General features: G+C 37.4%; 1 protein-coding gene across 6 annotated transcripts; it reads left to right on the top strand.

The window, feature by feature from the left end:
* Nucleotides 1–2,868: 2,868 nt before the first annotated feature.
* On the top strand, nucleotides 2,869–22,976 carry LOC137001841 (glutamate receptor ionotropic, kainate 2-like). Of its 6 annotated transcripts, none has more exons than XM_067361021.1 (7): nucleotides 2,886–3,111; nucleotides 3,200–3,301; nucleotides 3,729–3,932; nucleotides 8,406–8,609; nucleotides 13,413–13,517; nucleotides 18,023–18,280; nucleotides 21,181–21,271. In XM_067361021.1, the coding sequence occupies exons 1-7, from the start codon at nucleotides 2,953–2,955 to the stop codon at nucleotides 21,217–21,219; spliced, it is 1,071 nt and encodes a 356-aa protein (XP_067217122.1). In that variant the 5' UTR covers nucleotides 2,886–2,952; the 3' UTR covers nucleotides 21,220–21,271. The 6 variants fall into 6 exon arrangements, with proteins under 6 accessions (XP_067217128.1, XP_067217122.1, XP_067217123.1 ...); XM_067361022.1 differs by lacking the exon at nucleotides 21,181–21,271 and adding an exon at nucleotides 19,595–19,857 and having other exon boundaries at nucleotides 2,888–3,111; XM_067361024.1 differs by lacking the exon at nucleotides 21,181–21,271 and adding an exon at nucleotides 22,010–22,976 and having other exon boundaries at nucleotides 2,889–3,111.
* Nucleotides 22,977–23,311: the final 335 nt, after the last annotated feature.

Below are 23,311 nucleotides of genomic sequence, written 5' to 3'. Positions count from 1 at the left end.
TATGTGAGAATAGAAGACTATTATTTTCGAAAAATCATTAATTAACATTTAATGTTAATTAATAGAGAGGATAAATTAGTATGATGAAATTCAATCACTACAATCCGAAAATACAAATTTAAAAGTTAATATATTTTTATACTTCTATCATATTAATTTGCGCATTTTACAGCATGCTTCTTACTTTTCGATTTTTCAATCGTGTGCAAATCTTTTCTCATTTTATCTTGTCTGTATCTTCTAGCTGTCTGTTTTAATAATGAAATGTTTCATTTCACGATGTCACTCCGACAAGGATTTAAGTATTAACCTGGAATAAGACACAGCACGATCTTTATATAGAAAATAAAAAGAAACGTCACTTTAATTTTAAATGCTTAGATGAGCGCGACATTTGTGATTGCGATGTCTTTTTTTTTTTTCTTTGTTTTCTGATTTTCTGCCAAGAGACTGCAATCTTCTATTGGCATGAAATCAAATTCTCGAGTATTGAACGGAAATAAAAAGCTTTGTCCCTGCAAACGTGCTCGCATAAATAGAGGATATTAAATTCGGCGCCGCGTCAGACAGTCACGTCAAATATCCGAACAACGAAACGAATTTAATTCGAAATAGTTATGCGAAAACGTGATATATACAATGTATTATTTATTTTATTAATTTAGTGTAAAATACGCGTTTAAACGCGCGTAAACGATATTTAATATTTGTGGTTCGCAAAATATCATAGTATTTTATATATACATTTATTTAACAGCATAATTTACATTTTATGAATATTTGATGAGAGCGCCTGTGTAATATATTTAAAACGTGTTGCTAATTCAGTACAATGTCGCTTTTCATACGTTAATTTCACACTTTGTGGTCACACGCTAACGAAAAATCCGGCAGAGAGTCAGCTCGGTTTTTTGCTTTGCAGAAAAAGCTTAAATTAATGTAAAAAAATATAGTGAAAATAAGTGTAACGCAATTGTGTAATCGTTGCTGTATTGTCGTAGTAGTGCACATTGTGCAAAGAACTTTCGAGTTAATTACGAGACACAATTCATGAGGAAACTTCATTAATAGTTTTGGAGATCGCGTGCGCAAAGACAAGAGTAGCATATTAAAATTTCTTATACATTCATACGCGAAGAAACGAGAGAACTTTGTGTTACATCAAAATGAGAAATCATAAATTCTCTTTCTCTCGAAAGCTGCTGCAAAATGAGGTAATCAGACTTTAGGTCTCATTTACCGCGCTCCACTTTATTTTCCATTTCTATGCATTCCGTCCAGTTCTTGTACTATCGCAAAAACGAAACGCTATCGGGAAACTCCCGGCTCTCGCAAACTCTCGTAATTTCATCCCTGCCAAGCGTATTTATTCAACTTTCATGTTCTTATCGCAGTTTTATGGTACGAGCAACTTCAAATATTTTCGCTTTATTTTGTCGCGATTTTACTCGTTCGTGGAAAGCCATGAGGGATGCAAATCGTCGCATTGACGATCATCAGGTGGCGCGATTTTTACAGACTGTAGCAGGAATAAGCTCGTGAGCTTTTTTACGTTCGGCATTATTTGCTCTCTGGATTTTATCGCGAGACACATCCCCGTCTTGTAGTGTGAGTGCGCCGACATTTGCTCATACTTCGTTACACGTCGTAACTTCCGCGCGCACGGAACTCCGGCTCTTAAATATTTAACTGCGGCTTCCTTTTGATTTGCTCGTTTCTTTCATGTTACGCGGATAATGCGCGAGTAACGAAAGAAATGGAGTGCTTTAAAAACTCGCCTTATTACAGTAGACTTCGAGAGACGCTTCCATAAATTTCAAATGAGATTTAATACATTTATAAAATCATTCTCCAAGTATTCAAGCACTCGTAGTCGTTATATGTGCGTATACTTAATTTTTCAAAACATCTGTAGCAAATAGTTTCTTGTTTTCCTGCACTTGCATATCTTAGTTTTGATAGAAGAGTTTAAAGTATTACATTATATATTAAATGCTTTTTCAAATTGCGTATTTTACAAATTAAGCGCTAATTTTTGCGCATATTAATTTTATACGGAAGTATTATTGCGTAATTTTTTAAAACAGTCAGAAAAGATCTCCCTTTCTATTTATCAAGTGATTTTGTCTTTGATCTCTGACTTATTTTATACGTATTTGCATTCGCTTTATGGCGGAAGAAGAGAGAAGCCGAGAGGTTAAAAATCTTCACGAATGAAATCACCGATGTGAAAGATGTTCGACTTTGAAGATCTTTTTTTGAAATTTATGCGTTCCACGACTCTACGAAGGCAGGCCACGCATATCCATTCGCCTCGTAGTCTTCCCTTCTTGCGCCATTCTGTCACTCTCTTAATAGCGTTCAACGTCTGCGGCTACGTAGATTTCCGTGGCATTTTAACAAAAACGACGAGAAACTGGCGAGCGCCGGCCCGTCTGAATAGCGCCGCGCCGCGAGATCCACGAGGAGGAGCTTTAACGACTTTTGCGAGATTTGCGACCCGCGTGAGCGGTAACGACTTTCTAAGTGCGAAAATTTTTAAGGCAGGCGGGAAAATTTCTGAGCCGGTAATACAGCCGTTAGCTGTTAGCGAAACTACCATCGCCAGTTTTGTCGGAAGACACGCTGATGCGCGACGAGATTGAGAGATTTACGTTGGCGATGCGCATCGTTCTTGCATCACGTTTTAACGTACTTGACAGTTTACGTATAGCACGAGAGAAAATCTCTTTCCTAACTAAGCTAATCCGTAATAATAGTCAAATCTAATCTTAGAATAAATTCATAACTTTTTTTAATTTAAAAAATTTTTGTTTACCAATAATAGAATAAAGCAATTGAAATGATTGAAATGATCGCGCGGAACACTTTCCGCACTCGACAAACTGCTCGTTACTTCAAGTGCAATCTGCTGAATATTTGTCGAGTAGAATAACGTTGACGAATTCATGCATGCAAGATAGAAAACGCTCTCACGCACGGATTCGTAACCATTCGTTTTTGTTGCAGGTCGAGATGAAAGGAATATCCGGGCCCATTGAATTTAAAGAGGGCCGCAGAATTCAGTTTAAATTGGATCTTCTGAAACTGAAGCAGCACTCGCTCGTCAAGGTACGTCGTGACTTACCGAGCAAAACAGGAAGTGTTGTCAGAAAAGCGAATATAACAGATGGGTATATGAAATTATATGCTAAACTAGGTCGGCGAGTGGCGTCCCGACGCCGGCGTCAACGTCACGGATACTGCGGCCTTTTTCGAGCCCGGAATCGCGAACGTGACGCTGATCGTGATCACTATACTGGTGAGTTGCTATCATTATTTGAATTCTAATATTGCGTGCAACAGGTTTAAAAGTGGCATAAGAGATAAGCAAATTGATATCGTAAGAATAAACTTTACTTTTGGATATACTTATGCTCTTTATCGAAAGATTATGAGAATTATTAGATACGAACAATATATGTTTATAAAATACGACGCACAAGAAAGCGAGATAGATTGTCGCATACATAATGCCGACTGTTTCACTGTTTCAACCCCGGCACCCCCGGTTGTACCGCCCATTTTGGAAGAGCGAGTCGAACGAGAAACGCGCGATGGTCGTTGAAAGTTCCTCGATATGGTCGGCGCCAACGTGTCTCGTCATAAATCCGCGTTACGGCGTGGCGCTCTCAAAGCGTTTTCCGTTATTCTTGCATGAATCCCCCGTTCATTCGACACGGATGCAGGAGACGCCGTACGTGATGATGCACCACGAAAAGAACTACACCGGGAATTCGCGGTTTTACGGTTTTTGCGTGGACCTCCTGGCGGCGGTGGCGAGGGTGGTGGGCTTCTCGTACCGATTGGAGCTGGTGCCGGACAGGAAGTACGGCGCGCGGGACCCGGAGACCGGCGAGTGGAACGGCATCGTCAAAGAGCTCATGCGACATGTATGATTTGGTTTGTTCGTTTCATTTTTTTTCGCATCGCTGTGTTTTGCCCACCGTCCCATTCCCCGGAGCACACGCTCGCGTATCGCTAGAAAATCTGCGATTCCTCTTGATTTGCGTTCAACCGGCGTGTTGGGTTTGGTCAAGCAATTTTTCACTTTTTCCCCTGCAATTTCCGTCGAACGATATTTCGGATTGAACTGAATATCGCTTATCGGCGATGATTTCGGCGCGATACAACTATTGTTTGATAATAATGCGCTCCGGCTGATCAAAGCGAGGGTTGCATTACTGCGAGTAATGTTCCCTTGTCGAATAACATTTCGCAAATGTCTTGACAGCCCAATATGCGATTGTTAATTGATTAAATAATCACGATTAGATGTCCTATTCTCCTTCTGGCTTATAGTCCGCATTTCCTATCGGCCTCATATCTCCCCGTCTTTGTTTGTATCTAATCACGTTTCTATTATGCTGAATAATAGATTCTACTCTAGTAACTCATTATGATTAGTTACACCGATATCTACCGTATCGTAGGATGTGGAATTTCGCTGCATGAAGGTAAATCATAATGCGGTTCTACAAATCAGTTCGAAACGAGATGGTATATCAATCAATGATCATCGCGAACTAATTAGGTCACGTTACTTAGCATAAATATCACGGATTTGTTAGAAATCGCGTCCAGAAATGCGTCGGTCCAGCTGTGATTATCATAATCAGACCTCTTCACTCATTTTATACGTAATCATCGACATTACATGCAACTCTGCGGAAAATTAGATATAACAATTATTGCAATATTACAATATTTTCAATGATTCTAATGAACATGGAGCATATTACACGGATGTATATTTTCAACTAATGAGATGGTACTTTCATTCATAATTATCTTCATTCGATAACGTAGATATATAAATTATGTCCGTGCGGATAGGAATTTTCTTCTATAAAGTAAATTTAATCAAAAGATACGCCATAATTGGCTATTCATGCCAAATGAATTATCATAGCATGTTATGATACGTACATGATTTATAATTATTCAACTAAATATTGTACGATTCCAATGCGAATGCAAAATCATTGTTGCATAGTCGATTTTTCATAGCATATCGCGGCGAAGATTAGTGTTTTTAAAATTAACAATAGCGAATCACAACTTATTAGTGACTATCGATAATATTTCAACAGAAATAGACGTGTATATATATTTTTCGTAACACAATGCAAACTCCATGTATCAAAAATGTACGAAATCAAACATTTGTCGAAATACAATATTTAATTTTTCCACGTCACGTACATGTATAATTTTTTTTTATATATCTATTGATACAGTAAACCAATATAAATTTAAAAAATGCTTATTCCGTCGATTATTTAGTTTTATTATAATTACTTTTTACTATACATAGAAAGCTGTGCGCGCGCGTCGTAAATATTTGACAGCCAAATATGACGTCGATGCGTGAGCACATGCATGTTGCGGGCGACGTTAAAATTTATCGGATCTTTGTCTCACTAAATCTTTCACGCTCTTATGCTATACGCTTCACGTTCTTCTCTATTTTATTCAAGATTCATACATTATTCAAAGGAGAGTTAAAAGTGGTCTCGCGACCCTCATTAAAGTTGACTTTAAATTAATTTTGTATCTTATCCTCCGTCTTCCAGGTGGGATTTTTTAAACATTTCGCGCTCACATATGAATGCGCCGTATTAAATAACCATTTCAGAAAAGCACCGGCTGTTTTAATCCGATATCATTTCTTAATTCGCTCGTACGTGGAATTAAATTACCTTTCTGCTTCGCGCGAAACTTTCATGTCGTTCGCGCTGAAATCTATGATAAACATTTTCCCGATTTATCCCGCAAGATGTGATATTTCTCTTATCGAAAATTTTGCTTTTAATTATGTATGCAGATTTTTCATCTTCGTTTTTCGTGCGCGCATTTGCGCAGCTTATTTGGATTAAATCTTATATTTGAGCTGTTTCTATGCATATGTATACGCATATGCATAGCAATTTTTTGCAAACGACTATAAAACTTCAAACAGAATGCATGAATGTAATATGCATATTCTTGCTTCTGTCATTCTAATCTATTCGTAACGCTAACAGTATTAAATATAACAAAGTTGACGGTGGAATTTAAATTAAATAAATGTAAATCGCGAGAAATTTACGCGTTTTCTTTTATATCCTTCCAGTGCGACTTTTCGACGCGATTTAATTAATGCGCGCCAAACGCATTCTCCGTACAGTCATCGCAGTTAATCCAGTCGAAATTCTCATATGCCGCTCGTAAATATCAAATCTGGTCGACGTCCCCTCTAATTAAATCCCTCGCGTTTTCGCGGTATAACGCAGACCCCGTCCCCATTTTCATCTAAAATGGCGAAAAGCTTCATGAAGTGAAGTTACTTTATTGCATTTCAAGAAGCCGATTTGAATTTAAATTTAAATCTAGACAGCGCGCGGCTAGACTCTCGACTCTTCAGGTCTGAATATACGACGGCCGCGCGATAACGCGCTCGCACCTGGAAACATCTTTCCGCCCGCTGTATTTCCGCTCATTTGTCGTAAGGATAATATTTGCCCGGTAGAACGAAAGCTCTCGTCCACGTTCGTTTGTTTCTCTCGTACGCATACAATTATCGGAATTATTCGGAATTTATTTTCCTCGTTCTTGCTCTTCCATATCGGCCGTCGCATAACGCGCATTCCAACGCGATCGATTATTCGTATCCGCGCTGTTTCACGTATTTTATCTATGCACGAGTACAGCGTTTTTTTTTTTTTTTTTTTTATATAAAGAGCTTTTCCGATAAAAGTGCCGATGCTGTACGGAAAAGGAAAGTTGTTATTGAGATAGAATTGTTGAATAACGAAAATTATTTGCATTAAAATTATTGTGAAAAATTGATTGTGACGAAAAGATGTCTGCGAATAATGGAGCTTATTTTTCATTTCGTGAAACATTTTAGTTTAAATTTTTTTGCGCTTTCTCTATCAATCATACCATCAATGCGTTTAGCATGAATGTGAAAATTGTATATAACATATATTTCAAGTTAATCCTTTTCGGCTCTTTCTGGGATTTTATTTGGTATTATTCATTCTCCGCTCATATTATATCTTTTGTGTAAAGTTTGAATCAGTATAACGTATAAAGGCTTAATTCCGATTCTGGCAACGTATTGCAGCTTTCAACTGCAGCTTTACATATTTGATAGCAGGATTAACAAAAGTACGTAGCGAAACAGCTGTATAGTAATGCAAAGAATCTTCGTGGAAAAAAAATGCGGAAAGTATTCAACCGCTTCGAAAATTCTTGCTTTTCTCCGCTTATGAAATAAATATTTAATAAAGGTGAAAAATATCGATAATTAATACGGAAAATAAAAAAATATAAATATGAAAAAAATAGTTAAAGCGATATTACGCGAACCGAGCTCGTAAGTCGAGAGCGGGCGTAACTTTCTCGCGCACGTCAATCGAACATTCTCACACCTGAGTCTCCGAGGCCTACGATAACGTGCACGTAGTTACGCGTGCAGGTCACACACGTATCTCGTGGGAGTGTTCGGCGTAATAGTCTATTGAAGAGTAATCCATTTAGCCGGTAATCAGCATCGAGAGAGCCATCGACCGCGCGCGGCGCGTCTCTCTCTCCTTCTGCGCGCGTCAGTGCAAGTGCATCCGGCAGACCCGAACATATCCGGAATGCCGCCGTAAATACCAATTAAAGCTGTCCACGCCGCCACGGAGATGCACGGCCTGTGCTATCGCCGGATGCATTCCAGCGCCCCTCGAACTCTTCGGCAAGCGTGACCGTGTCACTTTCATGCAAAATTCATAGATGTTATTTTAGAGTTGGCGCGCTGGCGGAAAAACACCGGACATTTTCACGCGTCTCATTGCAATTTATTCTTCCATATATTTCGCGCACGCAATTTTTTATTTATGCAACTCGCCATTCAAAATCGCGAAACAAAAATTGTGAATAGATTAAAACAATTGCTAAATTATTACACCTATTTCTTCGGTCTTTTAATCAAGTTTATAGCGACGGGGCGCTGAAGAACACACAAAAATTTCCCTAAATCCTCCCAAACCCAGAAGCCGTAAAACTTGATCACCGCGTGTTGCTTTTGCCCGGGAAAGAAAAAAGAAATTTACATCCAGCTCGTAAAACTCCCACGACGAACACGCAAATGCCTTATCATTTCGCGCGCGCGCGACTTTGCCGCCGACCATATCGATGGATCCGGCGCAGGAGCAGCATCCTGCGAGTTAACGAAATGGGCGGGAAAGCTGACGGCCGGAGACGGACAAATATAGAGAAAAAGAAAGGAGATAGAAAGAGAGAAAGAAAGAAAGAGAAGGAGAGGAAATGTGAGAGAAAGCTTGTAAGGAAGGCGAGCGAAAGACGGTAGCTCCTTTTTATGATCCCCGTAGGAGCAGCCATATGTAATGCTGAAGAGCGGAGGGAACTTCAGCGGGGACGCGCGCTACGAGGGCTTCTGCATCGACCTGCTGAAGGAGATAGCGCGCATGGTGGGCTTCACTTACAGGATCGAGCTCGTGCCGGACGGCAAGTATGGCGTTTACGATTACGAGACTGGCGAGTGGAACGGGATAGTGCGCCAATTGATGGACAAGGTGAGTGCATGGGCGCGCGCGTGTGCGCGTATCTGTAGCGCATCTCAGGATTAACGCAGACACGCATGAGACCTATTTGGAACGGGAAAGCTTGCTCTTTCGCTTCTACGAACCGCGCTCACTTCACTGCAAGTGGCGATTGTGTCAAAGTGTCATTATTTGCTTCGGATAATCTACGATTTGCAACAAAATTCGGGATAGAATTTTATTTATGATTTCGTGACTTTATGTTGAACGATTTAGTATCTTTAAGCGTCTGATTTGTGCGAAAGATTTAATAAACAGCTAAAAATATTAACAATTGCTTATAAAGCAAGCAATTTGAATCGAAGATTTTTTAATCGCCAATTATTATACGTGAATATTCAAACACGCATGATCCAAAAACTCACATGACTATATAAATGTGTATATAATTATAGATAAATTTGCTTAGTGCTAATTACAGATTGCTTGCGAGCGTAATTAAAATGAAATTGAGACAAAATTAAATTAAATTAATTTTAAATATTTTAATGTGAATTTACACTTGTTTGAGGCATTAATTCGCTGTTAATAGAAGTACGCGCGTGCATGAAAGGCTCTATGAATCTGACGCAATCAAGCGCTCCATCTTGTAGTCGCCGGATCGTGAAACTTTCGAAAGGACATCATAACTACATGCATACAGGAGAAGCAGTATATACACAGTCTGCTGTGTTATCCCGAGACTGATGAGATCCCACCGTGGTAATATAGTTTAATACACGATGACGGACGCAACAAAGGATAGTTAAGCGAATTTCAACGGAGACAGGGCGCAAGTATTGGCATTTGTGAAGAGATGCACTTCACGTGGAAATATCGATAATATTACCCGCGCAAGGAAATGACGTTGTCCTGCCAATCCCGGCAAACCTTATCGCTCGAGACTCAGTCGTGGCTGTTTATTTTAAAAATTGCACTCCCCGCCTCTCTCACGGAGTTGATCGAAAGATATATTGGAGTTGTCGTCTGAGAAACGCTCGGAAACTCATTAATCACGCAAATTGATAATCGTGTCTTGACGGCGGCACTCCCCCGGGTACAAGGGATTTGCGAGCCGCGTTATCGGAAACCGTGTCTCGTTTTACCGCCGCGCACCGAATTTGCGTATCGAGAGCGAATCGTGTACTTTGCGCTAAACGTAGGCTTAGGCGCGCTGAATGCCACTTCGCTTTTGCAATTCAAATCGAGGACAGATGCGGATATATGCGTGCGACATCCCCCGCATCCACGTGAGGAAAGCGTGAAACTAGCCCGCCTATTGCCGTTTACGTCTACATTTCAAGTAGGCGCCAAATGTGCCGGCGCGCGTGCGATTGATTAAGTGGCGCGCATATGCGCGCAATTCTGTTCCACCGAATTTCAATATCCCGCTGATATTTGTAGCAGATTGCAACAGCGACTGCACGCGGCACCGCCGTGATAACAATGTCTCTCGGCGCGCTCGCGTTGCCGAGCAACATAGTAGCAAAGATACCGCCGGAAAAGAGAGAGAGAGAGAGATCACAGGTAATCCTCAGTTGTAGACTTTGTTGCACGAGTAGTGTCCCGTTGTAAATACACGTAAATCATAGTGATTACACAGCAATCTCATGCGCTTAGTCGCAACAGTAAAAATGATAGAATTTCAGCGCTGCGCACGCAAGGTGGACAAACTTGCCGTTTATTTTGCGACGGGCTGATTTGTACAAAAAAATACCGAAACGAGTCAATCTCGTTTACGCGGGGAATGTATGACCGTGATAAATCCAACCAAGTGTTGTTTCATTCCCTCGCTTTCATCCCCGCATAAATCTGCCAGTTGCAAAATAAACGGGATGGAAAATTTTCCGTAGCTCACCCCCCCGTGTTTTGCACTTCTCTCATTAAGATTCGTTAATTGGATTCTAACCAAGAAATAGAGGCGCGGCTTGACACGTCGGACAGGGCAAATGGATCTCCGCACTTTACAGATGAAAATTTCTTTCGAACTGAACACCGCCTGGCGTTTCGCGGCGAAACACGCTTCTTCGCTCGGCGCGTTTAAAAGCGCGTGTTTTGGGAGAGGGGGGGGGGAGAGGCGGACTAAGTAGGATGTAACTAGCCGTGTATATCTAGCGGCGATATCTACATTCCAGAACTACTTTCGCCATAAATCCCGAACTTCGGGATTGGGTTTAGTATCCGGTTGCCGCAGCAGCAGCCCAAGGGCGCACTTTTATCACGATGAATAATGTATAACTCTGTGTGTAACAGAGAAACTGCGCTCTTGTATAGAAATAATTCCGCGCTTTTCAATGTAATGCGCCGAGGGGCGGTCAGCGCATAATATCATCAGCTTTAGCAAACGGACATTAAAGGGTGCGCTTAATATATCGAAATATATGAAACGCTCATTTAATTTAGAGAAACAGGCGTAAGCGCAAGCGGGATTAAAGGATTTGTTGTCATCGCGTTTGCAACAGAGATGGTACAATTATTCGCGTATAGTCCTGGAATAAAAAAAAAAAAGCGAAATTACGATAATTAATGATCTAATATCTCTCGATCCGGATCTCGCATTAAGCGCGCGCTGATCGCCGATAGCGATGATGAAACGTATAAATGCGCGCGCACACATATGGACCCGGTATGTCCGGAATGATGAGAAATTGCGATACGAGTCCGCGAAATTTCTCATTTTCGCCAGGACCCGCAGACTGGCGGACGTTACAAAGCGGCCGGCGCTATGTTATCCGGACGGTAGTATTAATTTTGTCAGATGATCATTAATAACGGCTCGCCACCGCGTTGTCCGCGAAAATGTGACGGCGGAATCGAGGACGGGAAAAATGATAAAAAAGCGACCGCGCGTAATATGCCTAGAGGTGGGCATCGTATTTTAGCGACTTAAGCGTAGTTAAGCGGATCGCCCGCGCAGCCAAGACCATTCGCAGCTAAGAATGTCAAAGCATTAGTTGGCGCCTCGTCTAATTAGCGGCGCTTTAATTAACATACATATTTCCGAGTCCCCCTGAAACTGAACCGTTATCGTCCCTGTTTATGTTTTCGTATGAATTTGCATTTCTGCAATTTTTCTTCTCTCGACGATATTACGGAGCGAATTATCTTTCTAGATGGAAATATTATTCTATATTAAAATACAACGCTTTTTAATACAACTCTTTTTTTTTGCGCGATTTAATGCAACAAGTTGAAATATTCGTTGACATACAAAATATGTAAAATTGTTACGGGGAATATTAATTTCTCTCGCGCGAATTCTTTTCAAAAGAATGATGTATCGATATTTTGTTTTTATCTGGCAACGTTGATAAATGGAATATCGTTTGTCGGCTACCCGAGTGAAGGTAACAATGCTCAAAAATGAATGAGTGAAATGAAAAAGGGAGCTCGCTCAGAACGTATCGCCGTCGTTATGGAAATTATTAATCGACAAGAGAGATTTTCGACAAAGGTATTAAACAAATAATACATCGCGTGTATAAATATATCGGGTATTTGCGCATTCATAATTCCACGTGAAATTGATATCGTTACTTTTTCCGATATATTATCTCGGTTTAGGCCTATTAGCATTCAGCGCGTTTCCCGCCGACACGTCGATGCGTGAAAACAGCATCGCTCGTACATTCATAAACGATTGACGGCTACGATGCATTGCGACTCCGCAATGGCGCCATGCTGTCATCGCACGAGAACATGCCGCAACAAATTATTGCGACCGTCATCGGGTTGCACAGGGCGGTGATGTAAATCACTCGCGAATTAGTGACGCCACGACTCCGAAATATCTTTCGCAGGATGAACCGCTGCCGTTTTACGCAACGTCGACCGTTTCAGCTGTTCACTGTACGAGAAACCTATTGATTGAATCTCTCTCGTTCACACTTAATCCGTCGACAATCGCAATTTATAATTATCACTTTTTTGTGTTTAAAAAAAAAAAAAAAAAAAACAAAAACCAACGTATTTCTGATGAATTTATGGATAAAAATAAGCTTTTTTTTTTATTCACGAAAAATTATATTTATTGAAACGCAAGATAAATATCTGGAAAAACTGCAGTTGTAAATAAATAAATACAACAGTTTTATTTTTGGATCAACAAATACGCGAACAACAAATCATCACGAGAGAGATACTCGTGTAATACCTCTTCGTATAGTATGCATTGCACGATCGATTGCAGTCTAGTTACGACTTACCATAGATATGTAAGAATAAACATTACATGCTGCGATGGAAATTGGCGTTCGCGAGTACGAGAAACGCGCCGGCATAAATCGCGTTTCGCCGACGTCGCGCGATAAAATTGTCGCGCACGTTTACGTACAAGCTCTCTTACGAAAGAATATGCAACGTATCGCGGCGCGCGTATGTAGAGCGCGCGAGTACGCGCGAGGAAAAGACAAGAGAATTCCCTATCGGGTGCATTTCCAGCCGGAGATATCCGCGCGCTCGCTGTGTGTGCAGTGCAAGCCGGGAATAAATCTATCCGGACTGCGCCACCGCGTAGCAAGTGCTACGCCTCGCAGAAGCTGAAAAAGCAGCTGGATATCGCGACGGAAGTGCGTATATGCACGCTGAGGTCTTCCCGTCAGGCGGCATCGTCGAATCGGGCACGGCGTTTTCGCTCGACTGCGTCAGCTATTTCCGCGCCGCGCGCGTCTAACTAATCTCGAGCACCTGCTGAACCGACAAGGTGGACAAATCAGACGCAGCTCGATTCAGCAGAATTAGAGCAGTCTTCTCAACATATTTTTCTTATTAATATTTATCTCTTTTTTTTATTTGCAGAAGGCTGATCTCGCCGTCGGTTCGATGACGATCAACTACGCGCGCGAAAGTGTCATCGACTTCACGAAGCCGTTCATGAATTTGGGCATCTCCATCCTCTTCAAGGTAAGTGAAGATTCGCATCTCGTCCGTGCCGCTCGGCGGTACCGCACGTTAAACGCCCGAAATTTATCTTGTTACAAGATAGCAATTATCTGCGCGTCCGACTCAGCCCCGGAGCGTCGCGCGTTTAAACGAGCTATCCTGCATAAGCCACCCTTAATCCTCTCCTCCCTTGTGTTTGAAATGGCGTCACTCAGATAACTCATATTTTTATTTCATCCCGGCGCATTGTTGTCGGCGGAGATCTTGATTCTTTCACTCGTCCAGCTTTGTTAGTCTTTTCGTTTCGCGTATTTTTCTATGCTGCGCATCTGTTATTCTTATTTGCTTTTTTCCGCCGTCGTACATTCCTCTCTGTTGTTGTTGAGCTATTTTTATTTGGCAGTCGGCGCTCGCGCTCAAGAATCACCGCAATTTCGATAAAAGTTTCGCAACATACAATAAAAATTTCTGTCGATATCTCTTTTGTCTTGATATTTTTTTTTTTTTTAACTCACGTCTATTATTACGAAGCGAAATAGCAGATAATGACGGGCATAATATCGTACGTATACGGTTGATTTTTTTCTTATCACGGTTTACCTTTTGCTTTATAACAGGTTTACTGGCGAGGGATAATTTTGTCTAACAAGTGTAGATAATGCCATCAGTAATGGAGAGCCGCTATCCATATGACTGTAATTCCGCGTCTGACTTTGGTACCGGCTGACCATAACTAGCTCTTATCTACTTACCCGTGAAACAACCATTGCTTGATAACGTTCATGTCCACATAATACCTTCGTATTTTACTGAAATAGCCAATTAGTAGTTGAATGTAAATACCGAACGTGTATAAAAGGCCGTAGTAGTTACTAACTATACGTAACAGTAGTTAGAGACTAGCATGGTCAGACGCAACTCCCTCACATCGGACTTTAATATGAGATTCGTACACATTCTAAATGAAAACTAAACGATCTATATATACATGTGTATTTTATTTACAGCTTTACAATATATAAATTACCATTATCCAAGCAATTTGGAATTATTTATTTATAAAAATAATTAATTGCAATATTTATTATTAATGCAAAGATTTTAAATAAAAGGTATTTTATATGAATAAATTAAAATTATTATGAAATAATTTTAGAAAAATTACAGTAAAATAATATAATTTAATTATTTTAATAAAATTATTTCACAAATAATTTTAATTAAATACAATATATGTACGTATATCGTTATTATTTTTCTAAATCGTTTACTCTTATGCTTTTGCAAATTGTCGATACAATGATAAAAAAATATTATTCGGTGCTTTCGGCAAATTCTCGTTAACTCGTTTCGGTTACAAGATAGCGCTATGATGGTAATATCCCGGCGCCTGACGTTGCACTCGCGCGCATCAACGTGCACACGTGTGTTCACGCTTATAACGGCGTAGCACGTGTCGTGTGATCGGCGTAGGTGAGACAGGCAGACTAATTAGAGCCGCTCGCAAGTGATGGCGCGTAGATGATTTAATAATCGGAATATGTATCATCGATCGGCTTATGCGCCAAATTAGCGAACCGATTAATTCGATATTTGTTCGACGAGCCGTTTCCTCATCACCCGCTTTGTCCCTCTTGTTTCTCTTCTCTTCCCTTCTTTCATCTGCCCCTTCCCTATATCTATTCTGACTCTGCCTCTTCCCCACCTTATCGCTCGTGAAGCTTTAATTATTCTCGCAGTGTCTCGAGAGTTTCTGCCGACTCGCGGATGCCATCCGCGATCGATCCGTGCGACAGTACGGGAATCTCCCCGAAGTTTCGACTCGCGACTAAATAATTCGAAATGCTGGATCCACGGAGTTAACTTCTCTCGGGCAGCTGCACTTTATGCCGTAACGAGCGACGGTGGGATTCGCTTACTCCGAAGTTAATAATAGTATCGCCCGAGTAGTGCGCACCGCACCCGCGGCGGAGGGGAGCCGGAACGATATCTGTCGGAGAAGTTAATTTCTCGAGCTTTTGTAATAAAATTTTCGCGACGAGATCGCCCCGCTCCATTGGGCCGGGATCGCTTCCGCTTCCGTTCATCTCTAATTTCTCGGCTTCCCGCAGAAAACCCGGACATTCGGACCGATGAAATTTACGGGACGGCCGTTCCGGATCTTCGCTTTCGTTAAATTTCTTTTTTTTTTTTTTTTTTTTTTTTTCTTTCTTTCTTTCTTTCTTTCATCAGTCCAGTTCTATTCGAGCATGCTTCAGAGAATAAAGGTACAATTTTCTTCGGTGATATATGTGTCATTGTTGCTATCAAGCTAAGCATTATTAAGCATTATAATAGAGACGACGCAATTCATCTATGAAAAGCCGATAAAATTAATCATTCTCTTTTTACAATAATTGATAATCCAATAAATTTTGTTGCTGTCAGACTGCTGTGGTAATACCGAAGTTAAAGTATCAGCACTATTAAACGCCATTTATCATTAAGTAATAGAGGCAACGTATATTATCCATCGAAAAATCGATAAATTTAATCATTCTTCCTTTGCAATAATTAATAATCCGGTGGAGTCTTTAATTGATAGATTGCTCTTAAATTATAATACATTATTTTTACTTATTCGTTGATACAAGCGGTCTCTTGAATATAAGCTATGCAAAAAAATTTGCTATGCACGAATTTTTATTCACTAATTAAAATCTGAATTTGATTATGTGCACATAAAAATGCCTCAACACATTATGCAATATTAAGATAATTAACAAATTAAGGAATTGATTAAATTTAAAAATCTGAAATTTTTTTTCGAATTTAAATTTAATAAAAATCTATTTGAATAGATAGTTGCAAATAAAAACTGCAGTTTTAACATCTTTTTCGCTATACATGTTTCTTTTGCTGTCTGTAAGATGTACGGGTTTAAAAATTTAATCGGTTCTTTTATTTTTCATGGATTATTTATTCAATCTAAAACGTGCGTATTGTCATAATCTTCTGTGACATTGTATTAGCTTTATCGCAGTCAATACATAGGTAATTGTAACAATGATAATAGATACAAAGCCAATTGCACATATTGCCTATCCGAACATCCTCGGCGACGCTAATGCTCGAACTTGGAACGAAATCGTTCATCTCAGCTCGGCTGCTTAATGAAGATAATTAAGCGAATCACTGTTATGCAGTCAAGCGGCAGTGACGTGGTAATCTCCCATTGCGAATGGCTGCGGAATTAATTGTAGACTGCGTATTACACTTGATAGAGTCCTTATAAGATCCTTGCTCAAATCCCATTGAATCTGATTCATGATATTTAATAAATTCAATTGTATAGTATAAACAAAAAAACCGACAAATTAATATCATCCGAACAATTGTTATCAGACGTCGATTATTTATCGAAACATTTATCGTCGCGTTAATGCGGAATTGCTGCGGAATACTCGTCGCACAATTACATTTGCAACGAAACGGCGAGGCGTGAAAAACCCGATAAGTGGACCTCTCATAAATTGATTAAAACGATGAAAGCTTTTTCGCCGCGCTGATGATGATAGCTCGCCTTCCAATGCAGACCGAAGACTCGTTTTCGCTCTAGAGGGATTTTCCTCCGAAGAGGGAGAAGGCGCACAGTCTCTTTTCGCTGATTGCACCAATCGACGTTGGCCGGCACGAGCGCGCTTTCTAATTAATGTAAGGCGATCATTTAATTGCAATTAATGTTGCAGCCGGTAACCGTTTTTACTCGCAAAGCGTCCTTTAATCATCCCGCCACTTTCATTCATTGCGATTCCACATGATTGCCGTGCTTGCTCTACCTATTATACCTGAATAAATACGTGATAAACCAATTCGGTAATTCGTCAGAATTAATTTTTCGCGCACGTGCATTTTACATCTATGCATTTTGCAAATTCCACTAAATTCTCTATCTCTCTTTGTCGTTGTCAATGCCAGCAACGGTGCTTACAGCTCAGTTTTTTTCTCTTCGGAATCGACATCTGCTCTCAAGAGTGAGTTTTAAATTTTGCATTAGCTAATGTCGTCCACACAAAACCTGTCGGTGGCACATTGTCGAACTACATGCATTGTATTTTTTGTTACTTGCGTTTTTTACATTGCGTTAAACATATTTAATTGCGAAAATTTCAGCGAAAGTATAATTGAGAAAATAATAATTGCAATTTACTTTACTTGCAATCAATGCAAGTAAAGTAAATTCTGTGATTATTATTTTAAAGACGGTAATTGATTTTATTATTGTCATGCGCTGGATGCTAATTGAGATAGTTAATTAACAACTCAATTACTCATACAAAATTTCTTTGATCGTCATTAGTACACGTGAATAATATATGTATATGTATCTTACTAATTCAATTAAACCATAATAATAAATTACTTTATGCATATAATAATAAAATAAAATTATTCAAAGAAGTATAAACATTTCCAACGATAAGTTTTATGATTTTCTCATTTAGATATTAATTTTCCAATGAAAAGTATAATCAAATTTTTCGCAGGTACCAACCAGTCATCAGGCGCGACTCTTCTCTTTCATGAATCCATTGGCGATCGAGATCTGGCTGTACGTGCTGGCGGCGTACGTCTTGGTGTCAGTGACGATGTTCGTCGTGGCACGATTCAGCCCCTACGAGTGGAACAATCCGCATCCATGCCACGCCGGACCGGAAGTCGTCGAGAACCAGTTTTCCTTATCGAACAGTTTCTGGTTCACCATCGGAACTCTCATGCAGCAGGGCAGCGATTTAAATCCCAAGGTATGTTTTTCCATTCGATAACTTTACGCTTGAATACATACTCGTATTCATTAGTAACATAACACACATACGAGGTAAAGTACAAAATTGTGGTTTCCTTTTAGCATTCCAAATAGATGAAAGTAATAAAATCATTATATTATATTGATAAACGCAGCAATTAATTTCATCGACAAGCTTATCTATTCCGCTTTTATCTACATGTAATAATATACGCAATAATTCTAGTAATAACTCTCATAATAGTGCACTCGTATAATGTAAAGTACATTGTCACGTTTCATGCTAATGAATGAAACAATCACAATCACAAAATGATAATGCTGCTTGATTACAATTTTCGTGACATTGTGAATATTTCCGACGATAATTATTTAGTAATTTTTTGGCCTAAACTATTATCATCCTAATACCGATGCTATTACGCATATTGTCTCTACTCGGAGCGATTATCTACTTGACATCTTCAGAATCTTCCGCTTTGCAATCTTCTTAGCGAAGAACACGGACGTTTCTATCAGAGAAATTTCTAGTTTTCATTTGCAGACTTCAGCTTTTGAATTAGTTTTCAAACATTCAGAATTCCATTCACCGAAGTGAAACACGATAATTCCTGAAACGGCTGGAATATATAGAAAATACGTGAGAAAGTAGCGGATCTCCAACGTGATGGGAAATTAACGTTAATGTAGTTTTGAAATGTTATTACGAGCTGCATCTCAATCGCAAATTTTTACTATTATATAATATTTCAAAAAAATTGGGACAAAGGTAATAAATTAATTCAGCAGCATCTATTATATAACTTCGAAAATTTCGATTGGAAAGTGTTCGATCAATGAGTTTTTGATTGTGATTCTATTCGTGTTTTTGTGAATAACAATGACAGAAAAATTGACGCATTCCGATAAAAAAATGAATGAAATAAAAAGTAAAACAACCTGCATTTACTGCAAACCGTATGAATCATATGTAAAAATGATATCTATAATTAATAAAATGACGCTCTCTTATGATGAATTTATTTGATTTATACGATGATTTATTTATGATGAAGCATCATGTATCACATAAACATTTCTTGAACAAACATAATTTTAGAATTTAAACTGATATATTTCACCGACAATTAATATATTACATTCGGAGACTTTTACAAAAATTATAATAAGAAATTGGCACTATATAGATTACAAAAAATAATGAAAATATATAAAAAATTTTAAACATGCGTCAAAATACATAAAAAAATTATATAAAACATAAATATTTGAAACTAAATTATACTGTAAATTGATATTTTTGTTTTTGCAGAGAAGTCGATGGTTATTTCATTAAATCGTTTCAATAAATAAAGTTAAGAATATAGTTTATAAATTTAAAACATAGTACATAATAAAATTTAAAATTATAGTTAATAAATTAAAAAATGTAACTTTGTTTTTTAGAAAACGTAGATTTATAATCATATTCATAATTTTATAAACATAAAACAATTATTTGTACGTCAGAACAATATACGAGTACTCTACTTTTCTTGTATATATCTTTTAATAAATTAAAATCGTTAAAATTAAGACTGCCATTGTTGCTGGTTGTGATGTTACTTGGACGCCGTTTCCATCATTTCCCATTGTCAACTTCTCGATAAATCTATATGAACAATAGTTATACATAATAATTAATGTAATTTAAAATTAATTATTATTATTATAATATTAACAATAGTATCAATAAAATTTACGGACATTTTCTTATTCAATTTAGTTAGCTTGCCAAATAATGTGCATCTTTTATATAGTTATTTAATTGAGTTCTAATATCTACGAATATGTGTTAGTGACAAATATTATACTCTACTTCAAAACAGTCACTTTTGGTATCGTATATCCATAGCCAACTTTGAAATATAACTGTTCCGTAGAATTCGAGTGATCTTTTAAATTTCAGATAAAATGTTTTCATCACAATTGTAATAAGTTGAAATATTTAGAATATATTTTGATGATCCACGTAAACTTTGGTATTTTTGTTCCAAACTTAAAATTCTCACATGCATTTTTTTATATGTAAAACCTAAGGTGGACATTTCGTTAACACTATATAACAATCTTTCAATGGTATAGACAGTCCGTTTGAAGTGATGAAACGCGTTCTGACGAACCAACTGTGTCATGTGTTTCTTCAATTTGTATTTTTTAATTTTTCCGAATGTGTTCTTGTTATATGAGAAATCAGCACGCAATTAATTCCAACAGCGAAATTCTTGTAACAAATATTACACTCCACTACAAAATCATCTCTTTTTGTCAAATATTTATATGGCCAACTGCGAAGGATATGATTCCTTTGTTGTTTTTCAGAATGCGAACTTAAGTGATTTTCTATAGATTCAGATGTAGATCGAACATTTGCATTACAGATAATACATTGTGAATATAATTTGTTTAAATACTTGAAATACATCCATGGCAATTTTATTAGTTTTTTCTCTTGTTCGTATTTCCAAATTTTTCTATGATGTTTTATAAAATGATTTTGGTAATTTTTAAAGGTTATATAATAATATTTTTTTTCACAAAACATGCATTGCGCTTCAAAATTCGGCAGTTTTATATAATATTTCCACAGATGCTTTTTATTTACAACAGTTAGTGACTTAGACGTTGTGTCCGTTTGAAGTGATGAAACGCATTCTGATGGACCAACTGTGTCATTTGTTTTTTGCGTATTTTTCAATTTGTCCCAATGTTTTACTTTTATATGAGTGTCCAGCTGAGTACGAACACAAAGAGGTACATTCTTATTACAAATATTACACTCTACCACAAAATCATCTTTTTTTGTACAATATTTATATGAGCAACTGCAAAGGATATGATTTTTTTTTTGTTTTTCAGAATGTGAATTCAAATGATTTTCTACAGATTTGGATATAGACAGAACATTTGCGTCACAAATAATACACTGTGAATATGATTTGTTTAAATACTTGAAATACATCCATGGCAATTTTATTAGTTTTCTCTCTTGTTCGTATTTAAAAATTTTTCTATGCCATTTTGCTATATGTGAAGAGAAATTTGAAGTGCGTATATAATTATATTTGTTTTCACAAAACTTACACTGCACTTTAAAATTCGGCAGTTTTACATAATATTTCCACACATGCATTTTAGTTACAATAGTTAGTGACTTAGACGTTGCGTCCGTTTGAAGTGATGAAACGCGTTCTGATGAACCAGCTGTGTCACGTGTTTCTTGCGTATTATTCAATGTGTCCAAATGTTTCACTTTTATATGAATATCCAGATAATTGCAAACACTAAGTGGTACATTCTTATTACAAATATTACACTCCACTACAAAATCATCTCTGCTTGTTGAATATTTCCAATGCCAACTTCGAAATGTATGATTCTCCCGTTGTTTTTCAGAATGTGCGCTCAAGTGATTTCCTACAGATTCGAATGTAGACAGAACACTTGCATCACAAATAACGCATTGTGAATGTGATTTGTTTAAATATTTGAAATACTTCCATGGCCCTTTTATAATTGTTTTCTCTTCTTCGTATTTCCAAATTTTTATATGATACATTGCCATATGTGTTTTTAAGTTTGCGTCTTTTAAATATGTATATTTATTTTCGCAAAACTTGCACTGTGCTTCAAAATCCGATAGTTTCACATAATATTCCCACACATGCTTTTTATTTGCAATTTTTAGTGATGTAGACATTATGTCCGTTTGAAGTGACTAGACGCGTGTAACTGAATACGATGAACTGACAAGAACTGCTACAAGGACCTTTCTATCGATGAGTAGAGAACGAAAGAAGACGCTTAATTATTTTCCACTTGAATGTAAATATTGTTACGTCGGTCAAATCTAGCTAACAATGATTGAAACACGCGGTAACATCTTATGCCCAGTATGTGTAGTAATAACATCTCAGTGAAATAAACGTTACAGCGCGTATCTTTTATACGAATATTTTGTACGAAATAATGCACATATAATGTATTATCTATATATATTAAATAAAATTACTTTCAAATTATGGCAAAGTAATTGATATGACTATATCAAGAAAACACATATTTTTTTTATTATTTCTACTGCATTAAATGCAATTGATATATTAATTGCAGAAGTAAATAGATATGTTGACTCAATAGATATCGCATAAAAATTATTATGTGTATGCATTTAATTACCAGATTTATTTTCTGATATGGCATTATTGTCGACTGTTTTTATAAAAATGTCTCGATTTATTGGTTTAAATTTCGTATTATATCATTTTATTCTTTGTACAATGATAACAGTTTTAAATGTGCTTTAATTTAATCTTAAATACTCGTATTAAAATGAGTATTATTTAATATTTTAATATTTTACTTTATTTGAATATTTTTATTAAAACGCACTTTGACAGTTATTCGTCTGTGTGCAAAATAATTTTGGCATTTTTTAATAATACAAAATATATTGAGTGAAGGCTGAAGAAAATTTATGATAAGTTTCATGACAGAGAAATAAACTAAGTAATTTTATTAAACTGGATTCACTAGCGCGCACTATACACGCAATTCATTTTTTTAGTTACAAAGAATTTATTTTGTGTTTAATAAAAATAATGTTTTATCACCATTATTTATATATTATTATATCATCATTGTCGCAGTTTGTAGTACTATTTAACACAAGTCCCGTTATTCACGTGTAAAAATATATTAAAATTACGTAAACTTGTGATTAGGTTATTACATAAATGTATAGTTTAGAATAATTGGAAAATAAATAATCAGATTGAATTTCTAGTGAGCATTTATATTAAACCAATAGAGTAACGTCTTTGACTTCATAAATGATTTAAACAAAGAATTCGGAAATGTATCTATCAAGACATTTTGAATATTTTTTATAAAACATAAAACAGTAACCGCAAGCCGTTTAAATGATATTTAAACATTAATGTTTAAGCAAAGAGATTAGTATCACAGAAAAAAAGGCAACAATGAAAAT

This window comes from Linepithema humile, unplaced genomic scaffold (assembly GCF_040581485.1).
Source record: "Linepithema humile isolate Giens D197 unplaced genomic scaffold, Lhum_UNIL_v1.0 unplaced_2, whole genome shotgun sequence".
Classification (NCBI taxonomy): domain Eukaryota; kingdom Metazoa; phylum Arthropoda; class Insecta; order Hymenoptera; family Formicidae; genus Linepithema; species Linepithema humile.
This window is presented reverse-complemented; position numbering and strand designations above follow the sequence as displayed.